Source organism: Aotus nancymaae, unplaced genomic scaffold (assembly GCF_030222135.1).
Source record: "Aotus nancymaae isolate 86718 unplaced genomic scaffold, 86718_ANA_hifiasm-v0.15.2.pri h1tg000036l, whole genome shotgun sequence".
NCBI classification, from domain to species: domain Eukaryota; kingdom Metazoa; phylum Chordata; class Mammalia; order Primates; family Aotidae; genus Aotus; species Aotus nancymaae.
Window position 1 is genome coordinate 1,416,514 of NW_026988450.1, and position 15,595 is coordinate 1,432,108.

Here is a 15,595-nt window from a genome sequence, read left to right on the forward strand (position 1 = left end):
TGTTTTGAAAAGATAAACAAAATTGACAAACACCTGGGCTGACTAAGAAAAAAAGAAAACTCAAAATCATAAATGAAGGAGGAGCCATGACAATGGATGCATCAGAAATAAAAATGATCATAAAAGACAATGAAAAATTCCTACTCAGGAGGCTGAGGCAGGAGAATTGCCTGAACCCAGGAGGCGGAGGTTGCGGTGAGCCGAGATCGCGCCATTGCACTCCAGCCTGGGTAACAAGAGTGAAACTCCGTCTCAAAAAAAAAAATTCCTATGTGCAAATTGGATAAATTCCTAGAAATGTATAACCTACCAAATTGAATTAGGAGGAAACGGAAAGCCTGAACAGGCCAATAACAAATGAGATTGAGTCAGTAATCAGAAACTTCCCAACAAAGAAAGGTCCAGACCAGGTGGCTTTCTAGGTGAATTCCACCCAGCATTCTAAGAAGAATGAATACCAATTCTTTTTTTTTTTTTTTTTTTAAAAAAAACTCCTCTAAAAAATAGAAGAAAAGGGCACACTTTTGAAAACTCCTTTTATGAAGCCAGTATGACCTTAATTCCAAATCAGACAGTAATGGCACAAGAAAAGAAAACTACAGGTCAATATCCCCAATGAGTATTGAAATAATAATCTTCAGTAGAATACTAGCAAACTGAATTCAACAATGCATTTTAAAGATCGTAACACCATGGTCAGGTGGAATGCACCCCTGGGATGCAAGGATGCTTCAGCAGATGCAAATCAGTCAATGCGATACAACACATTAACAAAAAGGAAAACAGCTTCATGATTATCTCAACAGACACAGAAATAAAAGCATTTAACAAAGTTCAACATCCATCCACGATGAGATCTTTCAACAAAGTAAGTACACTAGTAATTTACCTCAACACAATAAAGGCCATGTATAAAAAGTCCACAGCTGACATCATTATTAAAATAAAGAAAAACCTTTCTGTCAAACACCTGGTAGAAATGGTGCTCATTCTTGCCATTTCTACTTAACATCGTACTGGAAGTTCTAGCCAAAGCAACTAGACAAGTAAAGGAAGTTAAATCATCCAAGTTAGACAGGAAGGAGCAAATCACTTCCATTTTCCAACAGCATCATCATCTATGCAGAAAATCCTACAGACACAAAACAACAACAACAACACACTGTTAGAGCCAGTAAGTGAATTTCATAAAGCTGCGGGACACAAAATCAGCTTACAAAAGTCAGTTACGTTTCTACAAACAAACGAGCTGTCTGAAAAATTAATAAAAACTCATTCCGAATAGCAACAACAACAACAAATAATAAACGTAACCAGAAAGGAGACAGCCTTACACACTGAAAATTATAAAGGCAACGACGGAGAAAATTAAAGGGAACACAGACCGATAAAATGGCATCTACTACGCATGAACTGGAAGAATTTATATTATTAAAATGTTCATACTACCCAAAGTGATCTACAGACTCAATACAATCCTTATCAAAATCCCAAGGTTATCCTTCACAGAAATAGAAAAAACAGTCCTAAAATTCATATGGAACCAGAAAAGACCCTAAATAGCGAAAGCAGTCCTGAGCACGAGGAACAAAGCTGAAGGTGTCATACTTCCTGATTTCAAAATACAGTGCTTTAGTAATCAAAACAGCATGGTGCTGGCATAAAAACCAACATACAGACCAATGGAACACAAGACAAGCCTAAAATAAATCCAGGCATCTACAGTCAACTGATCTTCCACAAAGGTGCCAAGAATACACAACAGGGAAAGGACAGTCTCTTCACAAAATGGTGTTGGGACAATTGGAGTTCCACATCAAAAGAATGAAACTGGGCCCCACCTCATAACATACACGAAGATCAACTCAAAGTGGGTGAAAGACTCAATGTGGCTCTGCAGCTGTAAACCAGTTAGAAGACAACACAGAGGAAAACGCTTCGTGACGTTGGTCTGGGCAAAGATTTTTGGACATGATGACAAAAACACAGGCAACGAAAGCAAAAATCAGTGAGACTGAATTAAACTAAAACAGCAAATCTGCACAGAGAAGGAAAAAATCAACAGTGAAAAGGCAACCGCTGGAGGAAATACTTACAAATCATGTATTTGCTTCGTGGTTAATGTCCAGAATATATAAAGAACACCTGCCACTCAATAGCAACAACAAAAACCAAACAAAACCTGATTTAGAAATGGGCAAAGAACCTGATTACACAGTTTTCAAAGAGATAGCAATGATCAACAGGTCTATGAAAAAGTGTTCACTATCAGTAATGAAATCAGCAGATCAAAGCCAGCATCAGCTAACCCCTCTTACAGAAGCTATTAAAGACGAATGGTAACAAAGGCTGGCAAGGGTGTGGAGAAAAGAGAATCCTCTCAGTTGTTGGTGGGAATGCAAATTAGTACAGCTAGTATAGAAAATAGTATAGAGACATCTCAAAAAATTAAAAGTAGGACCACCATTTGATCCAGAAATACCACTTCTAGGCATATACCCAAAGGAAATACAATCAATTTCACAAAGAGAAATCTGTGTCAGATTTCAGTGTATTTCAGTGTAGTCACAGTAGCCATGATATGGAAACTACCCAAATGTCTGTCAATAAATAAATGGATATATGAAATACGTATATGTATGTACACATCCCTGGAGTCCTTCCGGACAGTTCCCGCCCTGTCCACTGCAGTTGGTTGCCAAAACCCCCCTCTGTCCTGGCACCCAGTGTCCCTCTACCCTAACTCCACATTTCACCCCCATGCCACTGCCTGCGTGCACCATAGTGTCCCCGTCCCCCTATTACACACACACACTTACACACAAACATCATTCTGCCTTCAAAAGGAGGGAAATTATATCACTTCCAACAACTTGGATGAACCTGGAGGCCATTATGCTAATTGAAATAAACCAGACACAGAAAAAAACAAATACTGCATGATCTCACTTATATGAGGGACCTCAAAGGGCAACACTCATAGCAGGAGAGAGTAGAATAGTGGCTTCAGGGGTGGGAGTAGCAGGGTGGGGAGAAAAGGGGGAATGTCGGTCAAAGGCCACAAAGTTTCAGTTACACAAAATGAGTAAGTTCTGGAGATGTAATGAACAGCAATGTGACTCGAGTTCACAGTATTACATGTTTGAAATTTGCTCTAAGAGTGGCTCACACACACAAAAAGAAAATGGTAACCATGTGAGGTGGTGTATGTGTTAATTAACTTGATGATTATTTCACAATGTATACAAATATAAAAACATCAAGTTGTATATCTTAAATATATACAGTTTCAAATTATCCATGATCTCCCGATAAACAAGCATTGCATGTTGCATTATTTATACTTACTGCAAATAGAAAAATTATGTCAAAGTCCATCTATGTAAGAATCTAAAATATAAAAAAAATACTTGCACAGTAAAATATTTTTTCTTTTATTTCATGGAACTGTTTATTCCATTTATTAGTAACAGTGCATTTTCACACAGTATTCTCTTTTACTTAAACTTAATGCATATGTAGTCAGAAAGATTTACCATCCCAAGTAGCCTCTGAGTATTTAGATGAGGATAAGACAGATATGGCGTAACACGCCTCTCCCCTGCTTACTGTGTGTACTTAGAAGGCAGAAAGCAGCTCACACAAGCCTAACCTGGCCCTGTCTTCCTCGGGCTTCTCGGGATGCCCACAGCACATACTGGGGAGCCAGATGCAGGGAGCAGCCAGGTCTGTTTTCAGGAGGTCGCAGCCAGCAGGGCACAGTTAGGATGTGCCCAACTGTGCCCTGATAAAGGGGTACACAAGAGGAACCCAGGCAGTGGGGGAATGGGGGCACTATGGTGCACTCAGGCAGTGGCATGGGGACGAAACGTAGGAGTTAGGGTGGAGGGACACTGGGTGCCAGCACAGAGTGGGGCTTTGACAACCAACTGCAATGCATGGGGTAGGGACTGTCTGGAAGGACTCCAGGGTACACTGAAAGCTGTGCCAATGCATTAGCTGTGAAACCTAAGAAACTCGGCACACGTTCTCCCTCTGCTCACCAACAGTGTGCATTTATCTTGTGGCACTTTTGGTTTTCAGTCCAATCTGCAGTAATTACGGACAGCCCGTTGTATGCAGAAGACTAACTGCTATGGCAGACAAAGACTTGTATAGATAAAAGCCCTGCCTTCAGATGCTTGCAATCAGTAAGGTTATTAAGGCAAAGCCTCAAACAATAATGCAAATCATATCATATCTTAACATAATATGATTTCCACACGTTTCATCTCTCTGGATCTCCCTCAACGCCTACCAGAAGGTGTTTCAATGCACAATTGGTACTCTTATTCTTTTCATGCCGTCTTCATTATTTATTGTTTCAAAGGAAATCCAGTAGTTTCAATGACTTCTCAATGTACATCCAGCTTCTTTCTGATATGCAGAATATTTTCATTAATAATTCGTGATTACATAATCTCTCCTTTCATTTAATGAATCCAAAGATTTTATGCCAGTTATGTGCTTCAACAGATAATCTATGTGGTAAAATATCTCTAGAAAAGTTAACTGCCTTGCCAAACCCAGCATCTAACAAAGGACTTCGTCTCCCATCTGTTTTAATTGCACCTTACACTGCTGTTAAATGAGATACGTAAGTGAACTTCATCTTCACCCTGAAACACACAATTCAACATCATCCTTCTGAACTAAATAGAAAAAAATAAGCAATACATATGTGCCTCCTTTTTTACTCACTTGAGACAATACAGACATTTAGGTATTCACATATCATTGAATTCATTTGGATCTTTGAAGACTTGAGCTTCAAATTCCATCTGGCTCTGTAAAAAAAAGGTACTCAATTTAGTATAGATTTACAAAAAAGGCAGAACAACACAAAATGTTCTGTATGCTCCTTAGTGTGCGTCAAGACAGGATAACGGAGCAATGCGCATCGCGAACGTCTGGTGTTTGCGCGTTTCACGCACAGATCTCATAACTACGCTCCAAGCACAGTGTTTCGTTCTGTGGCCATGGAGATGAACAAGACCACTTGACCCAGCTCTCCAAAAGTCTCCAGCCTGGTGGCAGAGACTGGTCAGAAACTGGCAAGCATCAGTCAGGGCTGAAAGGCTGTGGGAGGGAAAGGCACACGGTGGACTCCGGGAGTCCAGGAGGATGAATCAGGGTACAGCCAAGTCTTGGTTGGGAATGAGACACTTTCTGGAGCAGAAAGGCTGTACTGAAAGCCAAGGGTGAGGGGGATGTGGTTCAATAAGGCAAGAACCCAAGAGCATTCATGGGTGAGGAGGGTGACCTTGCACTAGCAGATTCAGGGATAGATGGGAAGAAGTGATAGTTAGATCTTAAATCTGGACAATTCTTTTGAGAAACTAGACTTTGAGAAAGAAAACCATTATACAAGAAATAGAAGTAATAGGTGTGAAATTAAGATAAGTTCTCTCCTTTTCTTTCCTTCTTTCTTTTTGATTTTCAGATGGTAGAGTTTTGAATCTTTTAAAATTCTAATGGGAAGGTTTCGCTAGAGAGGGAAGAGTGAAGATGTGGTATAAAGGTAAAGGTAAATAATGAAATATTTACCTTAAATAATCTCCTCTCTGAGGAGATTAAGAGATCCAGAGCTCCCCATCAGGCACTTCTGAGACCCACCCACCCACCTCACCCATTCATTCACCTCACTCATCTATCCATCCATCCATCCACCCGTCCACCCATCCATCTACCCACCCATCCACCTCACCCATCCAACCACCCATCCCTTTACCCACCCACCCACCTCACCCATCCATCCATCCATCCCTCCATCCCTCCATCCATCCATCCATCCATCCCTCCATCCCTCCATCCATCTACCTACCCACCTACTTAACTCATCCACTCACCTCACCCATCTATACACCCATTCACCCCATTCATCCATCCACCCACCCACCCATCCATCTACCCAGCCACCTACCTCAACCATCCATCTACTTACCTCACCCATCCATCCATCCATCCCTCCATCCTTCCATCCCTCCATCCATCAATCCATCCATCCATCCCTCCATCCATCTACCCACCCATCCATCCATCCATCCATCCCTCCCTCCATCCATCCCTCCCTCCATCCATCTATCCATCTACCTACCCACCTACTTAACTCATCCACTCACCTCACCCATCTATACACCCATCCACCCCACCCATCCATCTACCCAGCCACCTACCTCAACCATCCATCTACTTACCTCACCCATCCATCCATCTACCCCTCAATCTACCCACTTACCCACCCACCTCACCCACTGACTCACTTCATCATCCATCCATTCATCCTTCCATCACCCATTCATCCATCCGCCCATCTATCCATCTATCTATCTACTCACCCACCCATCCATTCACCCACCTATCCATCCACCCATCCATCTACCCACCCATCCACCTCACCTATCCAACCACCTCATCCATCCATCCATCCATCCACCCATCCATCTCTCATTATTAGACATACATGATATGCTACACACAGGGTATAGGGAAACACAGTGAAACATAAACTAAATTCTTAGCCTCAGTGAGCTGACTTCTGTGTGGGAAGGCAGATATACGTAGGTAATTAAAAAACTGCTAAGAAAAAGAAGGAAAGCAGGGCTAGGGGATGAAAAGGGAGGATTGTTAAGATGGTCAAGACAGGGCTCTGTGAGGAAGTGGCATTGGAGCAGAGACTGGATGACATGAGAGACTGAGGCCCAGGAAGTTCTGGGGAAAGGGCTTCTAGAAAGAGGCTGCAGCAAGTGCACAGGCATGGAGGAGGAACACGAGATGGTTGCTGTGGCTCCAGCAGCAAGAAAAAAGGGAGATGACAGGAGATGTGGGTAGAGAGAGGGAAATGGCCCACTGGGTCCATTTCAGAACCCTCGGGGGGGTTTTGAGCAAGGGAGGGGCCTGACAGCATTTGCATTTAAAACATATTGGATATTGTAGAGAAAAGTCAGTAGGGGACAACAGTGGAAGCCAGAAAGCTGACGATCTAGGTTACAGGACAGATGACAGTGGCTTAACTTAGAGTGGTGGCCAGCAGATATGTGGAGAAGAGGCTGTATTCAAGGACATATTTTGGAGGCATAGCTAACTGTATCACAAGAGAGAAATTAAAGATGGCCCCTAGGTTTCGACTGAACAACTGGGTGTATGTGGTGGCCATTTGTTGAGACAGGGAAGACCTAGGGAGGGCTGAGTTTGGGGGAAAGTAGAAAAGTGTGTTGAGAACATCTAAGTGGACATGCTGAGTGGGCAGCTGGAGATACATGCTAGGGCTGGGAGGAGCGATACTGTTTCTATATCAGATCACACTGCCTGCCTCAGTCTTCCAGGGATGCCTCATCACTTTCAAGACTAAACCTGAGCTCCAAGTTCCGCAAGCTGCTTCTGCAGCCTCATCACCAGCCTCAGAGCACACCAAAACCTCGTCCAGTGCAGATGCATTTGCATCTCTTGTTCCATCTCTCTCTCTCTCTCTCTCTCTCTCTCTCTCTCTCTCTCTCTGTCTGTCTCTCTGTCTCTCTTTTGTGCATACATCATCCATCTGCTCGGATTATTTTCCCCCATTTGATCTGGCTACTTTGTCCTTTGAAAACCAGTTCTTCTGATAAGCTTCCTGTCTTGCCAGCCAATCACCAGTCCTCCCATACAGCTGTTTAGATGACCTCTTCTCAAATTCCACAACGCTCTACACATATCTCTATGACTCTGGTGCCAGGGTACCCAGGGTACTCCACTAATAAGGGGGTGAACTTAGACAAGGTGCCTAAACTCTCCAAGCCTTGGTTTCCTCCTGGAAAATGAGGCTAATATTACTACCTACTTCACAGGGTTGTTATGGGGATTAAATGAGGCAATACGAGGCTTGGTGTTTACAACATCACCCGGCATAGACAAAGCACACACAAGTAATTAAGTATCATTATAATAATACATATCATGCTCTTGTGTAATTATTTTCACCAGAAAATATGAGCCCTTGAGTAAAACCACTGAGCCTTTCATCTGTGCTCTGGCACGCATTAAACTCATTAATTGTTTCTGACATGAATGAGTTAAAGAATGAAACACAGCACTCACTGGGCCATAGCAGTACCGTGAAATGAATCAGCAGGTTCTTCAGTGGGCTTTCTGTATTTAAAAGGTGTTCTCTCTGGGTGGACAGGATTTGTCTGATCCACTACTCATCAAACGAAGACGTCCTGGGTTGTTCTACATTCTACTTTGGTTACTGTTCAGGGAAAGTCACATCAGTACCTTTGGATCAGGAAGGCATGGTCCAAAGGCCTCCAGTAGAAGAGTCTCTTCTCTCACAGCCAGTTCATAGTCTGCAAAAGACAGCTTCCCATCATGGTCATGATCCTGGAGGGATGAGAAACATGTGAAGCAACACGTAAAATGATTACTGTAAATACATGCTCTTCATAGTCAAGTGTCAATTTTTTAAAATGTGCTAGGCTGGGCATGGTGGCTCAAGCCTGCAAGCATAGCACTTTGGGAGGCTAAGGCCAGGTGACTCCTTGAGGCCAGAAGTTTGAGATCAGCCTGGGCAACATAGTGAGACTTCATCTCTACTAAAACAAATTAGCTGGGCATGGTGGTGTGCATCTCTAGTCCTAGCTACTGGGGAGGGTGAGGCAGGAGAATTGCTTGAACCCAAGAGTTTGATTATGCAGTGAGCTGTGACCACACCACTGCACTCTGGTCTGGGTGACAGAGCGAGACCCTGTCTCAAAAAAAAAGAAGTCCTAGAAAAATAAGAGGTTAGATGGTGAAATTGAAAAGAACTATTAATTTTTTAATGAAGAGCATAATTTATGAGTTTTATTTAAGCAAGCAGGAAACTGAAAATTATTATAATTTGAATTCTTATTTTTAGCTTATGTCTGGCCCACGAATTTTAATATAAAACTTGACATTACCCATATTTACCATTTTCTTAAGTGTTATTTCAACCAAATCTTTAATGCCTTCATCAGGGTCTTCCTCGGATGGCTGTTTGAGAAGGCTGTTCTTCAACATGTGAAACATTTCCTCCTTTGAAATGAATCCATCACCATTCAAATCAAACACTTCAAAGCAATCTTGTTTAAAAATAAGAAATTATGAATTTGATGCTATCAGTAAGGTAATATTTTCTCTGGTAAAGTTTTCAGGGCCAAGTTCTATCTTGATGCTGTAACAATCCCACGGGCCTTAGTACAGCCTGATTTCCATAGTGAGTGCCAATATATACTAGGATATATTCAATAATCCTTAGAAAACATTTCCTTACTCTCAAGTATGAAAAAGCATACCAAGGAACAGTAACTTGAATATCTTCACCCTGAAACTCTTGGAAAACTGATTGAAATATGACTCATAAGCAGAGTTCATCAGAATTAATTGAGAGTTAATTAAGAATAAGAACACTTGCATCAATATTCTCCAGTATTATGGTTACAATTGAAGTACTGAAATCTGTCAAAAGCTTAATATATAAATGTGTCTGTACACAATTAGCATGTGTACTAACGCCTATGGAGTCTTCCTTGGCATAAATTACTCCTCGGAATCACTTGATATTTCTTCACATTAACTTTCATATTTCATTGACTTGAATTCATTCCATAAAACAGTCTACTGGGATCCAAATCAACTGACCAGCCAACCAACAAACCCACTTCACTGGCTGGGTTGAGGCACACTGATTTAAGTGCCTTAGATATGTAATTCGCAATGTGCACACCATTAGGACAAAGTTCAATCTTACATTTCATTTTTTCTTCCAAAGATCCACGGAGAAACAGTGATAATCCATGAACCCACTCCAGTACATTTACACAGCCATCGTTATCTTTATCAAAACCTCGGAATACTAAAGGGAGAGAGGTTAAATGTAACACGTGTGCTGCATGGCAACTCTCAGTAAAGTATCTACATTGGCATCACCCACTTTTAAAATTAAGAGAACACGTCAGCCTGTATGGTCCAATATTCTCATTTGACAAAGAGGAAACTAAGACATCATCATATCATGAAACTCTTTTATTAAACATTCAATTTTTAAAATGTTTTTGTGGGAACAAATAGTTTTCAATGTCTAAATATGTTAATCATTAATTAATAATAAATATGTTGGTATAAAATATGTTGGTCATGTTAATTAGATATGTTAATATACTAATATAAATACAATAATCTGTATTTTTGTTACTCAAGTCATTACATGATGCATAGAATTATATCTTGTCACTGAAATATTTTCTATAATGTAAATAAATGTCCTTTAAAAACTATTCTATTTATTAGTTTTATTAAGTATAAATAGAAATTCTTTGGGTTTTCTGACATAAAGTAAGGGAAAGGTAGTTAGTCAACATGACTTTGCCTTCTTCGTAAATACAGAAAATAAAGCCAATATTACCTATTTTCTACGATCTTTTCAAAATTGAATTTGTATATTCCAGTGACACAGGGAATGCAAAACACTAAGCTTCCTACCAAGAGGATGTCCAAATGCCAAACCTTTTTTTTTTTTCAGTTGTGGCTGGATTTGGCTAATTTGAATCTTCTGTGTCTCTTACCTCTGTCCATAATCATGTCATCTGTCATTCCAAATGTCACATGCAGAATGTTTCGAAAGGCATTACGATCCAGTCCAATAATCAGACCTTGCCTCTCTACTCCTCCCACCAAGTTGTAAAAAAGCTTTATAAGACAGTTCACTTCAAATTTATTAACTGAAAGAATAAAATAGATATAACAAAAATGAATCCTTAATCTTTAAGTTCTAACTTAAACTTTGCATCAATAAGTTTTACAAACAACATAAAAGACATCAAATAGGTAATTGTCAATAGAAGACTCTTGTTTTGAGATTCATGACCCTTAATAGAAATAGAAGAAGTAGCATACCCTCCAAACAGGAGTTCCCACGTTTAGGGGAAAAATGTGATAGTTAGCATTAGCCTAGTTATTAGACTAATGATGGTAGTGTCAGATTCTAAACTCTACAAGGCTGGTAGAAATATGACTCAAAATAAGAACAGTAAGGTTTAAGAATGGTAACTTTTTCCCAGTATTTATAGACATTGATGAGTTTACAACTTCTTTTCCATGGAAATAGATGTCAGCTTCATGAAAAGTAGGTAACAATTTTCATTTCACTTTAGTCTTCATGAATTCATAAGCCAGATTTTGGAAACCAGAGTCACTTGTTTTCCAATAAAAAAGCTTTACAGTATATTCTAGCACCCAATATGGCTCTCGTTGAGGATTACATAAAAATTAATATGCAACTATTCAGGAATTGTTTGGAGGAAGGAAATTTTTTTAAAGGATATATACACACAGATGCTTGCTCATACACATTACTGTGTAAAAAACCATGGTTGTAAATACCGAGTTGATTATTTGTGTTCCAATTCCCATTTGAGAATGTAGGTGGAAGGGTTATTGCCTGGTCTTGGAAATATAAAAGCCCAAATACCAAGTATGGGCGAAAGCTGGGGAAAATTTATTTTGAAACCAGACAGAACTATGATTGAGCATTGTAAAAATAAAACAAGGACAAAACCTGTGTGTATAACAGAAGACAGCATCTAGGAATGGAAAAATCACACCTCATCTTAGAGGTCAGCACAGGCTTTTGTGGGATTCCTGGTTTTGAGAACCACGCTTAAAGAGAAACACTGAAAACTTTGGGAATAAAGGACTCAGTAAATAAATAGTAGGAAATAATATAATGGTTATGATTTTTAAAACAGCTGTTAGCCACTGTGGAAAACAGTAGGATGGTTCCTCAAAAATTTAAGCACAATTATTGCATGATCCAGGAATTCTACTTCTGAGTGCATACTGAGAAGAACTGAAAGCAGGAAACTGCACGACAATGTTCATAGTGGTATTATTCAGAACAGTCAAAAGACAGGCGCGAGAGTCCATCAACAGAGGGACGGACAGACAAAATGTGGCATATTTATACAATGAAATATTATTCAGCCCTGAAAAGGAAGAAAATTCTAACAGATAAATGAACATTCATGGACACTATGCTAAGTGAAATAAGCCAGACACAAAAGGACACATATTGTGTGATTCCTCATATATGCGGTACTTAGAGTAGTCAGATTCATAGAGACCAAGAAGAATGGTGGTTGCCAGGGGCTAGCGGGAGGAGGGAATGGTGAGTTAGCGTTTAATGGGTAGAGTTTCTGTTGGGGATGATGAAAAAGTTCTGGAAATGGATGGTGGTGATGGAAGCAGAACAGAGTGAAACAGAACAATGTGAATGTACTTAATGCCATGGAATTAAGAACTTAAAATGGTCAAAATAGTAAATTTCATGTTGTATGTAAATACACACACAACACACCCTTCTTAAAAAGCAAGAGCTGTTAGTGGCTGGGGAAGAAAAGCCTGCATGAAGAATGATGTACTCTGTTATGTATACAAAATGCTAGCAGATGGGATGTTGGTTAGCCGTTTTTCTATCTCAGCTGAAATAAAACTTTTTAAAAATCAGTTTAATTTGTTACCCAAAGGATCAAAGGTTAGCCATAAGAAAACTTTTATTGCTAAACATTTCTCAAATTCTAGAATACAATATTAAATGAAACTGAAGAAAATTCGAGAAGAGATTTTCATACTCTTGGAAGGCTCCAAATATGTCCTGCAGAACACATCTGCAGAATGGTGCATCAACTAGATGCCCTCTTAAGATCTTTTACTCTTCTTTGATTCTACAAAATTTATCCATTGAATCTTGATAGCTCAATTGTCTTGCAACTAAAACAAAATTTGACTTTAGGGGAAACTTCTTCTGTTCAAGGAAATTTAAAATTATTATAATGCCCGTGACTTGTGACTATTTCTATAGACTTTAATAATTATCTAAGTTTGTAAGACTCATTAAAATTGTTTTATGTAAAGAAAAAAATCAAAAGAGTAGACTTTTTCCTGCCATATTTTTACTTGTCTTTTAAAATATACACTCACTTTTGATTGTTCACAGAATGATTGTTTGCAATGCATTAAAATTTACTGAACAGAGACTAAATAAATTCACACTTACGGAAAGGGACAAAATCAGTATTGTGTGCAGCAGCAATCGCATTGTTTCTGAATATTTATCAAAAATGTTTACGAGATGTTTCAAGAATACCTATTTTTCTCCCAGAAATGAAAATGTTTTAAGAAAAACAATAACAGAACAAAACTCTCATCGGAGTATAAGTCATAATAATACCTTAAATTACAGGATAGTTTTCCTAAAAATTTTAAGATGCTTATACACACGATAACGTTCATTTATGTCACCATCCAACTAAGAGAGCATTTCTTACCAGTTATTAATCAGATACTAATGGTGATTAGAATGCACTAGATCTCATAATCTCTAAAACTACATCAACAGGTTTATTGCTTCTGCTTTGAGCAACCCGGGTATTTGGGAGACTGTTGCTTCTGTTTCTTCAAGTGGCTAGCAGTTTTGCAAATCAGCACACAACTTCTAAGTTTGCTCGACAGGCAATATCTTCCTCATCTCAACCACATCCACGGCTTCCCTTGCTCAAGTGCAATTCCGTTTTTCAATCTGAATACAATCTCAACATTTCTTATGAAATTCTAGGACCACCCTTTCAAATGCGGGATTAGAGCAGGCGCCTTCAATAAGGCAATACAGTTGGGTTGAAAGCCTCCTTTATCTTTCAACACCACGGGCCACTGGAAAGTGGGAGTCTAAAGTTTGGAACCCATTCTTTACCACGTGTTTAGTTGCGCTGAACTCTGGTTTCCAAACAAATCTCCTTGCTCTGAGGCACAGATGAGATGACACAACTCATCTCTCCTAAAGATGTTCAGAGGTTGAGCACCGTTTTCTCCTGTGGGTCTCTCGGCAAGCTTCCAGAACTTGGACCTGCGGGTATATGTGCGCGCTAGAAAGCAAGGTGGGTGCACGATCTACGTCGGGGGTGCTACTTTTCTTAAGACCAGTGGGTTTTAGCATTTATTTTACACCTCCCTTAGGCTAACACCACAAGTTTCTATCATGTAAAGGAAGAGGCTTGGAGAAGTAAGGGCATGTGTGGGAGTGTAGGTAGCACCAGCAGCGTAGGCCTGGGTGCCTAAGTTCCTGGGCGTTGGGGCCAAACGCAAGGAGCCGGCACCCCGGGATTCCCTCCCTGCTCCTGCGTCAGGGGCGCGGGTGGAGGGGCGGTAGCCCACCGAGGCCCAGGCTGCGGGGAGCGGGCACAGCTGCGGCCCTCAGCACCGGGGGGGGTCCAGGCCCGGCCCGGGAGCCTCGTCTTGTCCGGCACGAGATTCTTACTCACAATGCTTGCAATTTTTAGTTAAGGTGTCCGTCAGCTTCTGCAGCTTCTTGCGGTTCATGCCTGGCGCCCACGGAATCCGGCCGCGGCGGGGATCTCGGGGCGCCCGGCTGCCGAGACCCCCTGGGGCTGGGGCACAGTGGTGAGGTCTCCGTCAACGGGCGCGTGCGCGGCGCTCCCAGACGCTGTAGCCATGGCAACGGCTCTGCGCGCCGCCGATTGGCTCCCGGGGGGCCCCGCCCATTGGCTCCGCGGCGGCGCGCTCTGGGTCCCGGATGAGCGGTGCCGCCGGCGGGTCCCAGCCGGGCGCTTTGTGGTCTGCCTTCTGATGCTGACGTTGGGGTTTAAATGTTCAGTCGTCTCCGGCTGCTGAGTTCACAGCCTCTTCGCTTTGCAGTGTTAATCGTTAACATCTGAAATATGGTGTGCACGCTGCGTGAGGGGTGCTGAGCGTCACCCCTCGAGGGGAGGCCTAAGGTCTTGGCCATCTGGGGGGCCGGAGCAGCGTCACAAAACAGCAAGGGTGCTGTCCAGATGGCTGTCGGCCTGCGGCAGGAGGGCGAGGGGCTTGCTCTGCGCGGAGCCACTGCCCAGGCTGTCGGTGTCGGTGCGTGGCAGGAGGCGTCTGTCACCTGAGGTCTTCAAGTTTTTTATTTTTTTTTTATGGCATTTTAGGTTTTGAGGTACATGTGAAGAACACTCAAGATTGTTGCATAGGTGCCCACGTGGCAGTGTGATGTGCTGCCTTCCTCCCCTTCACCTATACGTGGCATTTCTCCCATGCCGTCTCTCCCAACTCCCCACTCCGCGCTGTCCGTTTTTTAGTAGTGTTTCTGAGAGCAAGGGGAAACTGGAATACCGTCACGGCTCGCCTCAGGAGGGGCATGCGTTCTGAGGTCACTAGGCGATGTCATCACAGTGCACGGACGCAAACCTAAGGGCCTCGCCTACTGCACGCCGGGCTGTACGGTAGCGCCCACTGCTTCTGGGCTGCACCCCTGCACAGCAGGTCACCCGCGGAGTGCTGCAGGCAGCTAGAACGGAGTGCTAAGCCCTCCGGGGAAGGTGGGCTTCCCCACACGGCTTTTATATATGTGTCATACATAAAATATTTATTTATTTATTTATTCATTCATTTTTTTGTTTGTTTGTTTTGAGACTGAGTCTGGCTCTGTCACCAGGCTGGAGTACAATGGCGCGATCTTGGCTCACTGCAACCTCTGCCTCTCGGGTTCAAGCGATTCTTCTAC

General features: G+C 41.8%; 1 protein-coding gene across 4 annotated transcripts; it reads right to left on the minus strand.

The window, feature by feature from the left end:
* Positions 1-3,011: 3,011 nt before the first annotated feature.
* On the minus strand, positions 3,012-14,500 carry CLXN (calaxin). 4 transcript variants are annotated; one of them, XM_012442943.2, is made up of 7 exons: positions 14,349-14,433; positions 10,599-10,754; positions 9,785-9,889; positions 8,965-9,116; positions 8,290-8,394; positions 4,741-4,826; positions 3,012-4,416 (listed from the first exon to the last, which is right to left on the minus strand). In XM_012442943.2, exons 1-6 carry the CDS (start codon positions 14,404-14,406, stop codon positions 4,767-4,769), a joined length of 636 nt encoding a protein of 211 aa, XP_012298366.1. In that variant the 5' UTR covers positions 14,407-14,433; the 3' UTR covers positions 3,012-4,416; positions 4,741-4,766. The 4 variants fall into 4 exon arrangements, 3 of the variants coding, with proteins under 3 accessions (XP_012298366.1, XP_012298365.1, XP_064240238.1); XM_012442942.2 differs by having other exon boundaries at positions 3,012-4,658; XM_064384168.1 differs by having other exon boundaries at positions 3,012-4,826; positions 14,349-14,500.
* Positions 14,501-15,595: the final 1,095 nt, after the last annotated feature.